This window comes from Pseudophryne corroboree, chromosome 4, assembly GCF_028390025.1.
Source record: "Pseudophryne corroboree isolate aPseCor3 chromosome 4, aPseCor3.hap2, whole genome shotgun sequence".
NCBI lineage: Eukaryota > Metazoa > Chordata > Amphibia > Anura > Myobatrachidae > Pseudophryne > Pseudophryne corroboree.
Genome location: NC_086447.1, coordinates 151,543,565 through 151,564,152, shown reverse-complemented (window position 1 = coordinate 151,564,152; position 20,588 = coordinate 151,543,565). Strand labels below are relative to the sequence as shown.

General features: G+C 44.4%; 1 protein-coding gene across 1 annotated transcript in view; it reads right to left on the bottom strand.

Moving 5' to 3' along the window:
• The window catches only part of SH3YL1 (SH3 and SYLF domain containing 1), a 297,391-nt gene that overhangs the window by 46,774 nt on the left and 230,029 nt on the right, over window positions 1–20,588 (bottom strand). Inside the window, exons 8-9 of the mRNA XM_063915498.1 lie at window positions 18,863–18,926; window positions 1,255–1,311 (exon numbers count right to left, since the gene is read on the bottom strand). Coding sequence (XP_063771568.1) covers window positions 1,255–1,311; window positions 18,863–18,926 — 121 coding nt within the window. The remainder of the gene's footprint in view (window positions 1–1,254; window positions 1,312–18,862; window positions 18,927–20,588) is intronic.

Sequence of the window (20,588 nt, the reverse complement as noted above, 5' to 3'; positions counted from 1 at the left end):
TCTGTGACATAGGGACAGACATGGGTAGATTTCCTGTCTGTTCCCTAGCCTTTTGTGCAATAAATTCACCTTAGCACTTACACATATCCAAACAGGTGTCGGCGTTGTCGACGGAGACACCCCCTCACACACATATCCGCTCTATCACCTCCTTAGAGGAGCCTTTTACCTCAGACATGTCGACACACGCGTACCGACACACCACACACACAGGGGATGCTCTATTCGAGGACAGTTCCCCCACAAGGCCCTTTGGAGAGACAGAGAGAGAGTATGCCAGCACACACCCCAGCGCTATATAACCCAGGGATTACACTACAACTCAGTGTTTACCCAGTAGCTGCTGTATATACAAATTTTTTGCGCCTAAATTTATGTGCTCCCCCCCCCCCCTCTTTTCACCCTTTGTGTACCAGGATACTGCGGGGGAGAGCCTGGGGAGCTTCCTTCCAGCGCAGCTGTGAAGAGAAAATGGCGCTGGTGTGCTGAGGAAGAAGGCCCGGCCCCCTCAGCGGCGGGCTTCTGTCCTGTTTCTGACTAAAAATGGCTGGGGTTTTACACATATACAGTTTTCCAGACTGTATTATGTGTATATATTGCCAAAAGGTATACTTATTGCTGCCCAGGGCGCCCCCCCCCCCAGCGCCCTGCACCCTACAGTGACCGGAGTGTGTGGTGTGCAGTGGGAGCAATGGCGCACAGCTGCAGTGCTGTGCGCTACCTTAATGAAGACCGGAGTCTTCTGCAGCCGATTTTATCTCCTTCTTCTGTCTTCTGGCTCTGCAAGGGGGACGGCGGCGCGGCTCCGGGAACGGACGATCGAGGTCAGGCCCTGTGTTCGAACCCTCTGGAGCTAATGGTGTCCAGTAGCCTAAGAAGCACAAGCTAGCTGCAAGCAGGTAGGTTTGCTTCTCTCCCCTCAGTCCCATGTAGCAGTGAGTCTGTTGCCAGCAGATCTCACTGAAAATAAAAAACCTAACAAATACTTTCTTTCTAGCAAGCTCAGGAGAGCCCACTAGGTGCATCCAGCTCTGGCCGGGCACAGATTCTAACTGAGGTCTGGAGAAGGGGCATAGAGGGAGGAGCCAGTGCACACCAGATAGTACCTAATCTTTCTTTTAGAGTGCCCAGTCTCCTGCAGAGCCAGTCTATTCCCCATGGTCCTTACGGAGTTCCCAGCATCCACTAGGACGTCAGAGAAAACTGAATGACAGCGGAAGGGCTAAGCCGGATTCAGGGCATTTATATACTCACGTTCATTCATGTTGTAGCTGGAGAGGTCAGGGTAACTTCTCTGGGTAGGTCTTGCAGCTGAAAAATAATAGAGAGTTACATTACACCATCCTGATTTTATGATATCTTGCCAGAAATGATAGGTAACGCATTGGATTTATTATACCATGTAGCGTCTGTCAGTCTGGATGACATGTACTATTAGTCGCCTAAGATAATTACCTTTAAATACAGAACCTTATAGAATTATTCAGGTTCTTGGAACAGTGACACAAATGTAATGAAAAAAAACATGACTTGCTTTAGGAGAAAATGAAGGTATGAAACCAGCGAGCCACTATGCTTGTGAAGGCTTACATGTCCTATTACCAGCCTGGAGGTGACGTATTAGTTTAAGGTGTCAATTCACCTAATGCAGCTGCGGGGGGCGTACCTCTACATCGAAGATTTTGCTGAGCAGGCACAGAGGCGCGCAGACATGTCACAATGTAGGGGCTGTGATAATACATTAGGTGTGTAGCTGTACACTAAACATCGCCCCTAACAGAATTGGATGTGGTATAATAGCTCTGCAATGTCTACGTAGACGGTCCATAGGGGTGGCATTCATGTGACCGGCGTACACCCGTCCATAGGTCGACAAAATATGGTCAACCTAATCATGCATTAGGTTTTGTAACCGTCAACCTTTCATCTGCCGACCATACTGACTTTTGACCTATCATCCGGATACCATAGAATTGACCCCTAAGAAAGAGAAGGTATATGTCTTTATAGAACTAGAATGTGTGATATGGGAGATACTTTTTATAAAAATGTCACATTTATTAAGGTTAACATTGGTTTTTCACAACCCCCCTGCACCCCCAATCCACTGGTCACCTTTGTGAACCCCACGGCACAGCTGTGTAACAACTGAGAAACACTATAACGCTCACACAGGCACAGTCATCCTGCATGCACAGCAATAAAAGTAGAGCTACGAGCTAGACACAATAGTGATGAACACAGCCTACAGATATGCACTCCATACAGCATATTGAGCCCTTGATGTAATTCTCATTACCTGGTCTTATTCTGAATACATGGAGAAAAGAGTTTTTAATTGCGCACTGTATACTGTACGTTCCTATTCTATTCATATGGGAAACTAAACAGCGCAGCTTCTCCATACACAGTGCTACTCATTCCAATATCTTTGTTTTCTGTCCATATGAGTAACAGTATAGTACTGTGCCTTCTCTAGTCTGTATGTGTCATTTACTTCTTAATATTTGGTGTTATTCTTTATTTATTGCACACTACAGAGTACAGTTATTGCTATGTATGTTAGTCTTCACCTATACATATAAATAACTACACAGTACCACCCTTATAGCGATCAGTACAGTAATTAAGGCACACAGCCAATAAAAGGCTCTCAAACTGGAATACAGATGACATCGCTTTTAGTCAAATGAATGAGAGCCGCTGGGCAGAGGGAGAACAGCTCAGCTGAATCATACTAATCCTGCCTGCTCCTATGTGTATGGAAGTGCGATGCGGGTAGGTTCAAATGGCTCAGTCATTCTGACAGAAGTTTGATTGTGCTGTCTGGCTAATGCTCCATCTCTATAAATGGGAAAATACATGGCATGGAAGCAATGGAACCTGACCTGAAAATCATGCAAACGTCATAAACGGAAGTGTCTCTGTTTATGTACCCTGTTAGTGCAATGTACATCCAATGAAAATGGCACAATTATTTTAACACTACACAAGTGTAAAAAAAAAAAAAAAAAAAGGATTTTAATTACCTACCGGTAAATACATTTCTCGTAGTCCGTAGAGGATACTGGGGTCCACATTAGTACCATGGGGTATAGACGGGTCCACTAAGAGCCATGGGCACTTTAAAAATGTGATAGTGTGGGCTGGCTCCTCCCTCTATGCCCCTCCTACCAGACTCAGGGGTCTATTTACTAAGCCTTGGATGGAGATAAAGTTACTGGAGATAAAGTACCAGCCAATCGGCTCCTAACTGCCATATCACAGGCTGGGTTTGAAAAAAATGTCAGTTAGGAGCAGATTGGCTGGTACTTTATCCCCAGCAACTTTATCTCCATCCAAGGCTTAGTAAATAGACCCCTCAGTCTAGGAAACTGTGCCCGAAGAGACGGACATACTTTGAGAGAAGGATAGAAAGATAGTGGTGAGATTCCGAACCAGCACACACAAACTAGAGAAAAGTCAAGCTAACCAACAGCAACAGCTGAACCAACAATACTTAACCAAGTAATAGTGCAGGAATAAACGAAGCACTGAGCGGGCGCCCAGTATCCTCTACGGACTACGAGAAAAGGATTTACCGGTAGGTAATTAAAATCCTATTTTCTCTTATGTCCTAGAGGACACTGGGGTCCACATTAGTACCATGGGGATGTACCAAAGCTCCCAAACCGGGTGGAAGAGTGCTGAGGTTCCTGCAGAACTGATTTACCAAACTGAAGGTCCTCAGAGGCCAAAGTATCGAACTTGTAGAACTTAGCAAACGTGTTCGAACCTGACCAAGTAGTTGCTCAGCAGAACTGTAGAGGAGAGACACACCGGGCAGCCACCCAGGAAGAACTCACCGACCTTGTAGAGTGGGCCTGTACAGATTTTGGAACCGGCAAGCCTGCCGTAGAATAAGCATGCTGGATAGTAAGCCTGATCCAACGAGCAATAGACAGGACACCCAGTTTTATTGGGATCATAGAGAACGAGCAGGACACCCAGTTTTATTGGGATCATAGAGAACAAACAGCGAGACAGATTTTCTGTGACAAGCTGTCCGCTTCACATAGATCTTCAAAGCCCGCACAACATCCAAGGACCTTGAAGTAACAGAGGTTTCGGTAACCACCAGATCCACAATAGGTTGGCTGATATGAAACGCTGACACCACCTTAGGAAGAAACGAGTTCTGAGTTCAGCCCTATCTTCATGAAAAATCAAATAGGGGCTCTTGTGAGACAATGCCCCCAGCTCCAACACACGTCTTGCTGAAGCCAAGGCCAACAGTGTGACGGTCTTCCACGTAAGAAACTTTACGTCAACGTCCTGTAAAGGCTCAAACCATTCAGATTGCAGGAACTGCAACACCACATTGAGATGCCACAGGTGCGTAGTGTCAAAGTCGGAAAAATATCATGCTACACGTTGCCATATATTCACCCCATGCGCTTGCCCGCTGCACGTGCACGTTCTCTCCCGTGCGTGCGCATATTCGCAGATGCGTGACGGCGCCTCCACGGCCGTGCGCATTGGCACGTGGTATGCGCACTTACGGTAGAGTTCGTGTGCGTCTAGCGGGCGACTCAATCGTTACATAGTAAATCCAAATAGTGTGTGTTATAGATAATGTTCCCTTTAATAATAACTGTAAGTTTGTTTAATGTAACTGGTCCCTGGACAGAGGAATTCCTCTTTTCATGGTACGAAGGGTCAGACAGGGTTTGAGCAGTTGTGTTTGGTACCTAACTAAAGAACATTTTATTAGAAACAATCCGGTGCTGGTTAGGTAAAGATTAATCGCTCCTGCATATAGTTATGTCTATTAGTAGTTTCTGGACATTTATTCATTGTCCATGTGTTGGAAATCCTGAGTTTCCCTCCCACCTGAGCAGTCTGGGGTAGTCACAGCCCACCTGTTCAAACAAACCTATGACCTTTTGTTGTAATATGAAGACAGATTCCTGTGTCCAATGAACAATGAGATTATAGGTCCCTTTGTAGTGTACTGTATGCAGTGTATATAAGGACAGCCAGCCTGGCCAGCTCATTTTCTCTTTCTCTCCACAAACGGTTTTCATCTTGACTAACTTGGAGCTGGTACCAGAAGCTGCGCAGCGATCATTCCCCAGTGTGTGTAAGTTATTCTCTGTAACCAACTTGTTCCCTGTTTGTATTTGCCATATTCTCTCTCTCTCTCTGTTATTGTATAAGATTGTGACGCTATTGTATATTTATGTGTAGTTAGTCTGCTTAGATATTGATGTTAGCCTGTAATGTATGAACTGTTAACTGTTTTAACTTTTACATAGCTAGATATTGTTAGTAAAGGTGTTGGAACCTTAGCAAGGTATTGTGTGTTTATTACATTGCTGAGAGTATTCAGAGTGTCTCAATCGCTCAAGAGGCTTTCATACAATAGAGGTTAATTAGCATTGCATTGTGCTCACATTACAAAACCAAGGTTTACAGTATAGGCTCAGCCTTTCATTGAGTTGCATACAAGGTTTACTGAGTGTCATCCCGTGAGCGTCTGCACCGCTCGTGTTCCCCTCATGGTCATGAGCGTACGCTACGCTAGTAGCGTAGCATTACGGTAGTCGGCCGCCTATAGCGTGCTCGTCACCAAGCGTTAAGCTGTGAGCGAGCGTGTCGCATGTGCGTCTCGACCACGGATAAGCGTCTGCTACGCTAAGTGCGTACCCTTACAGTACCCCATACGCCAATTGCGTACCGAGTCTCTTACCCATTTTATAGTGAATGTTATAAGATAAATAGTTAGCTTTATCAATTGGGGGCAAGTCCGGTCCATCTCATATCCTCAGTCAGGCGAAAATGCGCAGACTTTATCGATCAGCAAAGGGAGCAAAGGTAGTATCTTGTAGTGCTGATCAGATGAGAGTCTGCATCTGATTCTTTTGGCTTGTAGGGATGCTGGTGAAATCCGAGGAAGGTAGGAACATTAAGCTATTGTCTTTGTAAATCTGTTTTTTATTTCTATTTGGTGCCAACTGCACACGCAGATTGGATGGCTTGTCTGTTTAAATAGGTTTAAAAGTATTTTTAATCGCTCTGCATAGCGTGATAGTTTTTACCCAGGCTTAAAAATAACTTCAGGGGCTGGCATGATGATTTTCTGTGTGACAAAAGGAGCCGCATGGTCTGTCCACCATTTTGTGTAACCCTCATGGATGTGGAAGGGGGAGGAGCAGCGGCCATTTTGGGAAGGTCAAATTATTTTTTCCCCTAAGCGGCTGATTTTCAGTTGACTCTGGAAATAATCAGCCATCCATTGTCAAAAAGAAATCATCATTTAATTAGTTTTTTTTAATGCATTTGTTTAGTCCATGTCATGGTCAATCATGAGTGGTTCAGATAGAGTTTGATAAAAGTTAATAATAAAATAAATATTTAATTTAGGAAATACACAAATAAAACGTAGTTTTTTTTTTTTTGTCACTGTCCCCATTCAAGAGCCTGTTTAACTCTGCTACTTGTAAGATGGGCCATTGAAATGCAAATGAACCTGTGTAACTGGTTTTGTTCCCTAGCAGTGAAGAGAATCGCCTTCACAGATTAGTAAAAAAAAAAAGCACATTCATATGCAAATTAGAAGCACTGAATAAGGTCTCATATATGTAATAATGATTAGTACATATATGTAATATCTATATGTGCGTGCTTACATCAATGTATGTTATTAGATTAATTTAGAATTGCATTTTCATCTGTGTACTTTCACATCTCACCTTCCTGGTTGCCATTTCATAATTGATAACGTGCTGAGAAAGATTTGTTGCTATTGGTAGTTAAAAGTAAAAATAATAAGTTAAGGAGTAATTTGTAAAACACGCACACAGCTTTGCCTAAAGATACAAGGAAAGACCTGTGTGGTGCTCGGTAGATGATTACAGTTAAAGATCATTTACATTGATATAAACGTGTTAATTGTATTTCTGTGGACATATCTGGCCGGCGTACGCGTGTCTCTAACAAAAGGGTGAGAATAGCGTACGCGACGCAAGGGCCGACGCACGGAGCGTATATTACGCAACGGAGCGTCTGGGTACGCCCACATGATACAAATCACACGATAGTATTGTTTTAAGTAAGCGATAAGGAGGCAACGCGATAATAGCACAAATTGATTTCAGTTTCCAAAATTTAGTTTAAATACCTTACTTTACTGTAATGCCTCAGGGGAGAGCTATCAGATTACGGGAAATTATTTTTCTGATCAGAAAACTATAGAATGATAGTGGGTTGAAAACGGTATGAGTGTATTGTACTCCTCTTGGTGAAGTCTTGGTGAAATCTTGGTGAAGTAAATCTTGGTGAAGTAAGTCTTGGTGAATCACGGTCTAGGTGAATACGTGATGAGCACGGTCTAGGTGAAAACGTGCGACGGAGTGTAATAAAGTTTTCGTGGTATTACGCTCTGGCTGTTTTGGAGCACAGTAGGGAGACTCCAACGATCCTACCATTTATAGGCAACAAGTGTCTATAAGTGGTACGATTGGACCACACGGTTGTATGTGTGACCAATAACGCAACGTGATATGAGGTCGTATATTTAAATTGTCCTCATGCGTGTTGTAGGGAGCACATGCAAGCGTGATTTGTGTAAAAAAATATAAAGGTAAGGAATTTTCGCTGGTAGGGCCTGCAACGATTACGTGGGTCTGCTAAAAGGGGCGGATTCGTTGTACTCGGAGCAGAAGAAGCTGGTGGAAGAGCTTGGAAAACTTCCACCGTAGACTTCTGTGTTTGGTGCATTTTAGGAAGTTTTTCTGTGTTAAAAAGGTCCACAATGGAAGCCAAGTGCACAACACAGGGACGTTTAGCAGTCAGGGTTCAGACTGAAGAGGCTTGCAGACCCCGAGGGTCTGCTCGGTTAGTAATGTGGGGGAGGTATGGTCCCCACACTGAGACCTTTTGTGACGAATGGACACGAATGACTGTGGGGGATAAAGCACCATTTCCTGGGATAGGTAGTTTTGACTCAGAGGTATTGCATAATTTAAGGCGAAGGATCTGTCTCATAAAATCCGGGAAGCAACGAATTAGACATTATGATTGTTTACAGATATGGCAACAGGAAGGTGAAATACAAGGAGGATTAGCTTACACAGCTGACTCTCACTGTGGTAAGAAAAATATGGCAACAAGAGAGAAGGTGGTTACAGAGAGTGGCACACTGGTGTTTGATAAACATGCACTTAGCAACTGTATTATTGATGATAAGAATAATTGTAATAAATGTAACAATGATAAAAGTAACAAATGTAACAATGATAAAAGTAAAACTGTTAAATGTACCACTGTTAACCGGTGCAAGTTGCACCCCATGTTAAACTTCCCTCAGGATCACAAACAAGAAAGTGAGCCCAGCACGATGTCGGCACCTTTCCCAGCAGCCATCATACAAGAAATCCAGGTGGACGCGACCAAATCGGTAAAGGCAGTAATCAAACCCCCTAACGGAGGGTCAGGTGAGGTTGTGTCCACAGGTACGTATGGTGTTATATATCACGCACAAACAAATGTACCTCATATTGTAGAACCAACTCAGAATGACGTTATTGGACTTAATCCTGTCAGGGTAATTGCAGTACCAAATGGGAAAACTGACACTTCAGGAGTCACTCCTGTCAGAAACATCGTCATGCACTGCCCCTTTTCCCGAACGGAATTAAGATCAATGGTGTCTGAATTCCCTGATCCTAGGAAAGATCTAGTTGCAAGCCAGAAGTACATTAGAGAGCTAGGAAATACTGTGGAGCCCAATAACAAAGATTGGCGGGTATTGCTGAGGGCATGTTTACCCCCCAATGTCGACTCAGTGAAATTTATCACTGACTGTAAACTAGATGAAGAGGTACCCCTTACGGATGAGTACAATCAAGATAATGTAAAAAGAATCAATCTGCAGTTGGGAGTGTATTTTCCTGCTGTTGTCAAATGGAACAAAATTTTCTCCATCAAACAAAAAGAGAGAGAAACAGCTGCTGATTATTTCCATCGGGCATTGCAGGACATGGCTAGGTATACAGGGATAGAAGACATTAAAACAAATGTGAATCATAGAGAAGTAGCTGTGTCCGTATTAATGGACGGCTTAAAAGACACACTAAGAATCAGGGTACAAACCTCTCTACCTCACTGGAGAGGTATCTCGGTGGCTGCATTAAGAGAGTCCGCTATCGAGCATGACCGTAATATCCAAAGAACCAGGGAAGCACAGGGAGAGCGGTTGATGGTGATGAGCATCCAAGCACTAGAGGAGGCATCAAATCGACCGAAACCCCAGGCCACTGGCACATGGAGGAAGCCAAGGGTTTGTTATCTTTGTAAAAGAGAAGGGCATTATGCCAGCAACTGTAACAGCCCACATAAAGTCAGACCCCCTAGACAAGAACACGAGCAGAGTTATGACACACGAAATTGTAATCAGGGATCATATAGGAAGAAGTTTGGGCCGCACCTGTAATATGTAGTCGGGAAAAGTGATCATTAGGACTGATAGTAAGCCTGAGGTTACAGTTAATGAAATTGGGAGGTCAGTTCCTTGTAGACACAGGAACGGCCGGGTAAACGTTGTAATTGATTTGTAAATGTTTTTTCCCCCATCTCTGACGTTCATCGGCAGAACTCAAACATCACATAGCTACTTGGTCTTTGCAGAAGTCTACCTAACCCCAGTGTGACCTACCGACATCGGTGTGTCCTGGCCAGGCACAAAAAGGGTGGAGTGTGGAAATACTGGTGGGGGAGACTGCTCAAAGATACCAATGGATGTGTTGGTGTGACAGCCTGATGGTGAACGGAAGATCTGACAATGTTTTTTGTTGTTGTTGTTGTTTTATGTAACATATATATGAATTGTTCACTCTCTCGTTTGTTTTTTTCCTCTTCTCTCTTATGTTCTCATGCTTTAAAGATGGTATGTCACACATCAGTTAGACAAATGGTAATGCAAGATTTTTGCTCATTACAGAAAGATTGCAGATTTGGAAGGAATATTGTATCACCAGAATGATTCGTTTGGAAGACTGAGAGACAGCACTTTTGAGATGACAGCAGAGCAAGAAGAACAACACGACTAGAGGACAAAAGCATCATAACATTTTTTCTTTCCCCTCAAAGTATTTTTTTTGTGCCCCCATTACAAATTTCTCTTTCTCCTCCTGTAAGATGGACTCGCCCCAAGAGACTGCAGTCCGTGTTTTCCTGTTGACCATGATGTTAACCAGAGCAGTCTGTTTCGGTGAGAGTACCAGTGAGGTCGAGAAAGGATCCGGAATGGGTTTCTGATGACTGAGACGGAGGCGTAGATTTCCAAGAACAACATAATCACAGAGTAAAGGCTAGTATCAGAAAACGATCTGATAGCAGTGACAATAGAAGGAATTGTGAAGGATTGTTAGCAGAAGAGAACTGCATCTGTAGACACTGTGACAGTATAGTTGAGGATGGGTGCATCAAGAAATGTCAATCCAGTTTTAATATCCATATGGACCGGCATCCATTGAGTGACTATCACTCCTTAGTGGGTAAAGTGTTAAATCAGACAGACTGTTGGGTATGCTCTCAAGTACCTCAAGGCCATAGCAAATCAGGACTAGTACCATTCCCTTTAACTGTAGGAGAGGTACTTGAGCTAAGTGGTAAGAGGCCGGTGGACAGGAGGTTTAATATCTCTAGTCCTCCTAGTTTGAAGCTCCACCAATATCATGTGGATAGATCCTTAGTGTGCTTTAACATTTCCAATCCCCGAAAGCCGGGAAATTGGGAAGTGTCATGGAGTAACCAAACCATGACATTTTCACACAGAGCCGACAGAATGCCCATAGACACAGAACTTATACGCCAGATAGCCGACCATAGAAAATTTTTCCGGTATAGGTACACTTTAGGAAGTAGGACCATGCGAGTTGGAGAAGTATCACCAGGATACTGTGCACATATCGTACAAACAGATACGTGTACTAAACAGATGGGAGAATTAGGGTTAGGAGATTTCACATGAAAATTTGTAACATGGTAATGTCATACTCCGTCCCATATGTTCTCCCCGATGATGCATCTTTCATATGCGGGAGGAAGGCGTATAAGTGGCTTGCCCCAAACTCAGAGGGATTATGTTATATTGGAAAAGTACTGCCTGAGGTAATGACTGTATCCCATAACAAAATGAAAGATATTCACCGCAGTGCCCAAGCTCCTTATACTCACACTCATTACGAGCACATCGTTAAACGGCACCTGGTAGAAAGAACAGAGCATCCGGCCTCTGACCTGATCCATGAATCCACCGGGATTCAAGTCCTACTCGCGTTAGATGTCACTCGTACCGCCAGAGGAGTGTTAAATTATAGATATATATCTGCGCTTGCAAATTTATTAGACAATATCACCGAAATGTATGACGACACATTCAGGTATACAGGGAGGGAGTTACAAGCCTACAAAACAGAACTGGTTCAGCATAGGATGATTCTCAAGTACCTCACAGCTGTGACAGGCGGGTATTGTGTTACCCTAGCAACTCAATATGAAATAAAGTGCTGCACGTACATTACAAACAGCACAGAGGATCCAGTCGAGGTCATAGACCAAAAGATGGATGACATTTTGCAATTAAAGTGGGAGTTCCGGAGGAGACATAATCTCACTCTCGCCGCTGTGGGCAATGAGCTGACCGGTTGGGTGTCATGGTTAAACCCACGAAATTGGTTCACGGGCTTAGGAGAATGGGCCCAAGGTATTATCATGGATGTAGGGAAATTTCTCTTGTGTATATTGGGAGTCGTCATATTTGTTGGCCTGATATTTAGATGCGTTCGGATTTTAACGAAGTGTAAAGGTAATACCAGAGTGATGAGTTTAAGGAGCGAAGACACTATAATAACAACAACAAATTTGATTTATGACCCAACGATAGAGACAATGTTGTGATGAAAATGCGATTCCACGGTCCGTTTCTTTCACCCGTTTCTCCTTTGTTTTCCTCCAAGGTACAAAGACATCCGCTTGGAAGAAGTATTTGACAACCTCTTTTATACAGACCATCAATGGACTATACCACAGACCCCCAATATCCCTAGTGACTTTAAATTTTTACGATAGCCCAAATATTTTAGTGACTGTAACTTTCTGGACAATGGAAAAGCTTTTGTCGCCATTTATAGCAAAAGCATCGAGAGACATCAGACAACATGTACATCAAGACAAGACATCAGACAAGACCTCAATCGGCGAATGCATATTAAACTCACATAGTTTATGACTGCATTTGTACTAATTACTTCTTATCTTCACCTCTACAACCTTCAGGTAATGACACACATAGTCGATAGGGAATATAGACACAGATATCTGCATTCACATACCCCCCCATTCATGTATCATCAACTAAAATGTGCTCCCCCATTTTGTTGCAACCAAAAGCCGAAAAGAGCTCGGTAAAGTTTGACAGCCCATCCACAGACCCTTAATACGGGATAAGAAGGAATTCAAATGTATACTTCGCAATACCTCGAAGCTTGATTTAAAACACGTACGGCACGATGATATATGACCCCTCAAACATGGATTCATACACACATGCTTCTACTATCTCACTAGGTCATATCTTTTTCCCACCTTCTCCTCTCCTCCCTTTTCTCAATCATAAAATGGTACTAGCATGATGGTATATATTTTTCTTTTTGAATTGTTTTAGGAAGTGGCAGTTATTGTTGACTGCCAAAGTCGGAAAAATATCATGCTACACGTTGCCATATATTCACCCCATGCGCTTGCCCGCTGCACGTGCACGCTCTCCCGTGCGTGCGCATATTCGCAGATGCGTGACGGCGCCTCCACGGCCGTGCGCATTGGCGCGTGGTATGCGCACTTACGGTAGAGTTTGTGTGCGTCTAGCGGGCGACTCAATCGTTACATAGTAAATCCAAATAGTGTGTGTTATAGATAATGTTCCCTTTAATAATAACTGTAAGTTTGTTTAATGTAACTGGTCCCTGGACAGAGGAATTCCTCTTTTCATGGTACGAAGGGTCAGACAGGGTTTGAGCAGTTGTGTTTGGTACCTAACTAAAGAACATTTTATTAGAAACAATCCGGTGCTGGTTAGGTAAAGATTAATCGCTCCTGCATATAGTTATGTCTATTAGTAGTTTCTGGACATTTATTCATTATCCATGTGTTGGAAATCCTGAGTTTCCCTCCCACCTGAGCAGTCTGGGGTAGTCACAGCCCACCTGTTCAAACAAACCTATGACCTTTTGTTGTAATATGAAGACAGATTCCTGTGTCCAATGAACAATGAGATTATAGGTCCCTTTGTAGTGTACTGTATGCAGTGTATATAAGGACAGCCAGCCTGGCCAGCTCATTTTCTCTCTCTCTCCACAAACGGTTTTCATCTTGACTAACTCGGAGCTGGTACCAGAAGCTGCGCAGCGATCATTCCCCAGTGTGTGTAAGTTATTCTCTGTAACCAACTTGTTCCCTGTTTGTATTTGCCATATTCTCTCTCTCTCTGTTATTGTATAAGATTGTGACGCTATTGTATATTTATGTGTAGTTAGTCTGCTTAGATATTGATGTTAGCCTGTAGTGTATGAACTGTTAACTGTTTTAACTTTTACATAGCTAGATATTGTTAGTAAAGGTGTTGGAACCTTAGCAAGGTATTGTGTGTTTATTACATTGCTGAGAGTATTCAGAGTGTCTCAATCGCTCAAGAGGCTTTCATACAATAGAGGTTAATTAGCATTGCATTGTGCTCACATTACGAAACCAAGGTTTACAGTATAGACTCAGCCTTTCATTGAGTTGCATACAAGGTTTACGGAGTGTCATCCCGTGAGCGTCTGCACCGCTCGTGTTCCCCTCATGGTCATGACCGTATGCTACGCTAGTAGCGAAGCATTACGGTATTCGGCCGCCTATAGCGTGCTCGTCACCAAGCGTTAAGCTGTGAGCGAGCGTGTCGCATGTGCGTCTCGACCTCGGATAAGCGTCTGCTACGCTAAGTGCGTACCCTTACGGTACCCCATACGCCAATTGCGTACTGAGTCTCTTACCCATTTTATAGTGAATGTTATAAGATAAATAGTTAGCTTTATCAGTAGGAGGCACAAAGGGCGGTTGGATGTGCAGAACCCCCTTCAAAAATGTCTGAACCTCAGGGAGAGAAGCCAATTGTTTCTGAAAGAAAATGGATAAGGCCGAAATCTGGACTTTTTTTGGAGCCCAAACGTAGGCCCACATCCACACCTGACTGCAGAAAAAAGGAGAAAATGCCCCAGTTGAAATTCCACCGCAGGAAATTTCCTGTACTTATACCGAGACGGATTTTTTCCAAATACAGTGGTAATGCTTAGACGTTACGCCCTTTCTGGCTTGGATCAGGGTTGGAATAACCCTACCCGGGATCTTTTTCTGTGCTAGAATTTGACGCTCAACCTCCATGCCGTCAAACGTAGCCATGGTAAGTCTTGATAGATGAACGGCCCCTGTTGTAGAAGATCCTCACGAAGAGGTAGAGGCCACGGGTCCTCAAGTAGCATCTCCAGCAGATCCGCGTACCAGGCCCTTCTTGGCCAGTCCGGAGCAATGAGAATTGCTTGAACCTTTTCTCTTTTTATTCTTTTGAGAATTTTTGGGATCAATGGAAATGGTGGAAACACGTACACCATCTGGTAGACCCATGGAGACACCAGAGCATCCACCGCCACTGCTTGTGGGTCTCTCGACCTGGAACAATACCACTAGAGTTTTTTGTTGAGATAAGAGGCCATCGGGTCGATCTGTGGCATTCCCCACCGACGTGTCAAGCACCCGAACACCACCGGGTGAAGGCCCCACTCTCCTGGGTAGAGGTCATGTCTGCTGAGGAAGTCTGCTTCCCAGTTGTCTACTCCCGGGATGAATATTGGCGACAACGCCACACTGTGTCTTTCTGTCCAGAGGAGAATCCTTGTTACCTCTGACATGGCTTCTCCGCTCTTCGTTCCTCCCTGTCGGTTTATGTAAGTTACCACCGTCACAATGTCCGACTGAACCTGAATTGGCACGATCTTGAAGAAGATGTGATGCCTGTAGAAGGGCGTTGTATATGGCCCTTCGTTCCAGAATGTTGATTAGAAGGATGGTTTCCTGACTTGACCATTTTTCTTGGAACTGTTCACCCTGGGTGACAGCTCCCCAACCTCTGAGGCATGCGTCTGTGGTTAGCAGAATCCAATTTTGAATCCCGAACCTTCGGCCCTCGGTCAGGTGAGAAGTCTGAAGCCACTACAGAAGAGAAATCCTGGCTTTTGGTGACAGACTGATCCTCTGGTGCATGTGAAGATGTGATCCAGACCATTTGTCCAACAGATCCAGATGGAAGGGCCTTGCATGAAACCTTCCGTACTGCAGTGCCTCGTAAAAGGCTACCATCTTCACCAGGAGGCGAATGCATAGATGCACCAATATCAGGGTTGGTTTTAGAACATCCCATACCAACGACTGGATTACCAATGCATTGTCTAAAGCAGGCATTCCCAACCACGGTCCTCAAGGCACACCAACAGTGCAGGTTTTAGTGATATCCAGGCTGCAGCACAGATGGTTAAATCAAAATACCTGAGCTACTAATTAAGTCACCTGTGCTGAAGCCTGGATATCACTAAAACCTGCACTGTTGGTGTGCCTTGAGGACCGTGGTTGGGAATGCCTGGTCTAAAGGAAGGAATACCTTCTATGCCTCCGTATCCAGTATCATCCCCAGGAACGGAAGCCTCTGTGTTAGTTCCAGATGAGATTTTGGGAAGCCTCTGTGTTAGTTCCAGATGAGATTTTGGTAGGTTCAGAATCCACCCGTGATCCTGGAGTAGTCGGGTTGAGAGTGCAATGTTGTCCAACAACCTCTCCCTGGATGGTGCTTTTATCAGATCGTCCAGGTACGGTATTATGTTCACTTCTTGTTTGCGAAGGAGAAACATCATCTCTGCCATTACCTTGGTGAACACCCTAGTTGCCGTAGAGAGGCCAAATGTCAGGGCCTGGAACTGGTAGTGACAGTCCTGTAATGCAAACCTTAGATAAGCCTGATGAGGCGGCCAAATTGGAATATGAAAATACGCATCCTGGATATCCAGAGACACCAAGAATTACTGGTAAGAGAAGCTGGTAAGCCTGATTTGAAGAATCTGTGAGGTGGGCGTTCCTGAAACTCCAGTCTGTAGACCTGGGCTATAAGATCTTTGACCCAGGGATCCTGGCATGATGTAGCCCATATGTGACTGAAGTATCTTAATCGGGCTCCCACCTGCCTGTTTTCCAGGCAGTGCGGTCCTCCGTCTTGCTGAAGGCTTAGAGGAAGCAGAACCGGGGTTCTGTTTCTGTGAACCTGCAGTTGCTGGTTTTCTGGGTTTACCTCTATTGCCTTTGAAGGCCGTAGAAGAACCTTTGGTTTTGTTTTTAAGTTTCGCTGTCCGTAAGGACTGCAGGTTTGGAGCAGAACAGGTTTTCCTAGCTGGGGGGGGGGCGCTGCGGAAGGAAGGTATGTATGTAGACTTACCCACCGTAGCCTTGGAAATCCACGTATCCAGTTCAGCACCAAACAGGCCCTCACCTGTAAATGGTAGGTTTTCCACGCTTTTCCTGGAATCCGCATCTGTAGTCCACTGGCGTAGCCATAGGCCCCTGCGTGCTGACACTGCAATGGCCGTGGTGCGTGCATTGAGCAAACCTATTTCTTTTATGGCCTCAACCATAAAAATCCTGTTATGCTGTAGGAGTAAAACTATCTCCACCCTGGATAAGGAATCTAACTCGTCAATTAGATTACCTGACCATTTAGCAATGGCCTAATGATCCATGCGCAAGCAATAGTGGGTCTCTGGGCCACCCCAGCAGCTGTGTACAGGGATTTGAGAGCGTTCTCAATTTTACGGTCAGCCGTGTCCTTTAAGGGGGCTGTCCCAGGGACAGGTAAGACTATCTTACGTGACAACCTAGATACAGATGCGTCAACAATCAGTGGGTTTTCCCATTTTTTTCTATCATACTGAGGAAAGGGGAAGGATGTGAGTAATCTCTTAGGGATCCAAAACTTTTTCATCAGGATTAACCCAGGTTTCTTCAAACAGAGAATTCAACTCTTTTGATGCAGGAAAAGCAGCAGAGAATTTCTTTTTTACATTAAAATAAGATACCTCCTCCATCACCTTATCAGGAATCTACAGAACGTCTCTAATAGCTTCTATCAGAGCCTGTACCCCCTGTGACAGAGCTGCATACCTCCACTGAGTCCACCTCACCCTCCTCTGCGTCGTTATCAGTGTCAGCCTGCAGGATTTGAGCCAGTGTACGCTTTTGTGGATAAACGGAAGGGGTCCAAGGCGCTGGTGTGGTACCTGAATCTCTATTCATCAGGTCATCCACAGACTGTCTTAAGTATTGCGTCTCTTTCTCATTCTGGGATAATTTGTTAGAAATAGTCGAGATCATCCCTTCAGTGAATCCAACCATGATGGTTCGGACCCACTAGCCTGAGAATGTGTACTATCCTGAGTGATCCCCCTGGGGAAGAAAAATACTCTGCCGTGCATGAAACACACCCCTTTGACACTGTAAATGTGAAATCACACCCCCAACACAGGAAAAGTTTAAGCACAAGTAACCCACACAGAGCCCTGCTAGGGAGAGACAGAGTATTTTGGAGCCAGCCACACAGCGCCCTTACTGCTAATTGCAAGTTTAGCTGGGTCGCAGACTAAGTACCTTAATAGGAGTTTAGTACACCAATAACGCTACCCCCCATCCCATTGCTATGGCCCCCTGGTACCGCAGAGGTAATCTGGAGTCCCTCTGGAGGAGCTGCGCTTCTCTGTCAGTCTGTCACTGTGGAACTGCAGAGGGAAAATGGCGCTGGTGAGCTGCTGGATCTGCGCATAGTGAATCCCCGCCCCCTCAATGGCACGCGGTCTTCCCGTTTTTTTTTTTTTAATACTGGCTGAGGTTTTTGGTGCTTAATACAGTGAATCAGGGTCCCTGTAAGCAGATTGCCAGTGTGGGTACAGTTTTAGATGGCTCAGCTCGCCCCCTCATAAGCGGTGCAGCCGCGCTGTTCTGAGCCTGGAGACACAGCCTGCTCTCAGAGCCGCGCTCCGTACCCTCATGCCGCCATAATAGCCGGCGACCCGCTAACCGGGACGCCGGCATAGTACTCCCCACTTTTCTGTCTTCTGGCTCTGTTAGGGGTGGCGGCGTGCTGTGGGAATGTATGCTCGCCGTGGCGGGGCTTGCGAATGGTTCCCTTAGGCGCTCAGTGTCCTGTCAGCGGGGAACGGGACCATTAACCCTATAGGAGGTTGGGCCGTTCCACCCCCCTAAGTCAACGAAGCAGGCAGGCTGGAGACAACCAGTCCTGCCTGAAAATAACAAACAGAAAAATAAATGCAGAAATCTCTTCAGGAGCTTCCATAAGCCTGACCGGCTCCTCCGGGCACATTTTCTATACTGAGTCTGGTAGGAGGGGCATAGAGAGAGGAGCCAGACCACACTATCAAATTCTTAAAGTGCCCATGGCTCCTAGTGGACCAGTCTATACTGTATGGTATTAATGTGGACCCCAGTATCCTCTAGGATATAATAGAAATTAACATTAGAACGGTATAATGACCAATAATTATGAATAACCTATACTTTTTTTCAAGCATCAGGTAAGTTGGTATCGTAGCTATTGCATTATGATTTTGGAATCACCTTTTAGAGCCATATGGGTCTCATTTCCAGGTGTCCACATACTTTTGGCCATGTAGAGTATACAGGCCATAAGGAGGCATCAACCATTTCATATAAAACAGAACCTGTGACTTACCTTCCGTGCCATTTCCAGCTTGGTGAGAACGCAGCCTACTTGGTTTTGAAGTCATCTCTCTGGCCTTTAAAACAAAAGCATGTTAGAAATTAGGTCATCACTGAGATAAGAGGTCACACATATAGGGGAAGAGGGAGGCTGTTGCCAAACACACATTGACCATGTATTGTGGAGCTGTATTTGCAGTGCAGTGTTCATTTGCAAAAACACTTTAACAACTCGTTCTGCCTGTGGTTGACATATGTAACAGCTCACCTTTCTCATGGTCAAACACGAAAACATGCGCGATCTATTCAGAACCCCACCAACTAAATAATGTGAAACTGCCATACCCACGTGAGCAGAGCACGTGGTCATATACCAGATATCCTAGGGGACATTCTAAACACAAATTAACTTACAGACATTAACTTAACCCATAACGAAGCATAAATAATTTCCAGACATAATATAACAGGCAATATGAAAAGAGCTAATGGTTAAGAAAAATAATGCTCAAATGGACTCAACTACAGTATGTGTGCAAAAAGAACTGGACAAATTTGGTTACGTGCCACAGGAGAATCGGACAGAAGATGTGGTGTTCTTTAAAGAAAGGGGGCCTTATCGTAGCCAAAAAATTACAGACTAGTGAACCGGACTTCAATCACTAATATAAACCAATACAGGTTGAGTATCCCATATCCAAATATTCCGAAATACGGAATATTCCGAAATACGGACTTTTTTGAGTGAGACTGAGACAGTGAAACCTTTGTTTTATGATGGCTCAATGTACACAAACTTTGTTCAATACAAAAAGTTATTAAAAGTATTGTATTAAATGACCTTCAGGCTATGTGTAGAAGGTGTATATGAAACATAAATGAATTGTGTGTATGTACACAAGCTTTGCTTAATGCACAAAGTACATTATAACATTGGCTAAAATGACCTCCAGGCTGTGTATATAAGGTGTATATGAAATATAAATGCATTCTGTGCTTAGATTTGGGCTCCATCGCAATGATATCTCACTATGGTATGCAATTATTCCAAAATACGGAAAAATCCGATATCCAAAATACTCCTGGTCCCAAGCATTTTGGATAAGGGATACTCAACCTGTACCCACAAATGAGGAATCCCTTACTTGCAACCCCCAGCTACGTCTTACTTTGTCATATTTGTATATTATACAGTAGCTTTATGGGCTCGTTTAAAATGCCTACAGATATGATATTACAGATAGGCGTCTCTCCCACTGATTACTAGAGATGAGCGGGTTCGGTTCCTCGGAAACCGAACCCCCCCGAACTTCACCCATTTTACACGGGTCCGAGGCATACTCGGATTCTCCCGTATGGCTCGGTTAACACGAGCGCGCCCGAACGTCATCATCCCGCTGTCGGATTCTCGCAAGATTCGGATTCTATATAAGCAGTCGCGCGTCGCCGCCATTTTTCACTCGTGCATTGGAAATGATAGTAAGAGGACGTGGCTGGCGTCCTCTCCCTTTGTTTCAGGGGGCTGCATATCTTTATTCTGGGGACCAGCAGTATTATAGGAGGAGTACAGTGCAGAGTTTTGCTGACCAGTGACCACCAGTATTATACGTTGTCTGCCTGAAATACGCTCCATATCTGTGCTCAGTGTGCTGCATATATCTGTGCTCACACTGCTTTATTGTGGGGACTGGGGACCAGCAGTATTATATAGGAGGAGTACAGTGCAGAGTTTTGCTGAC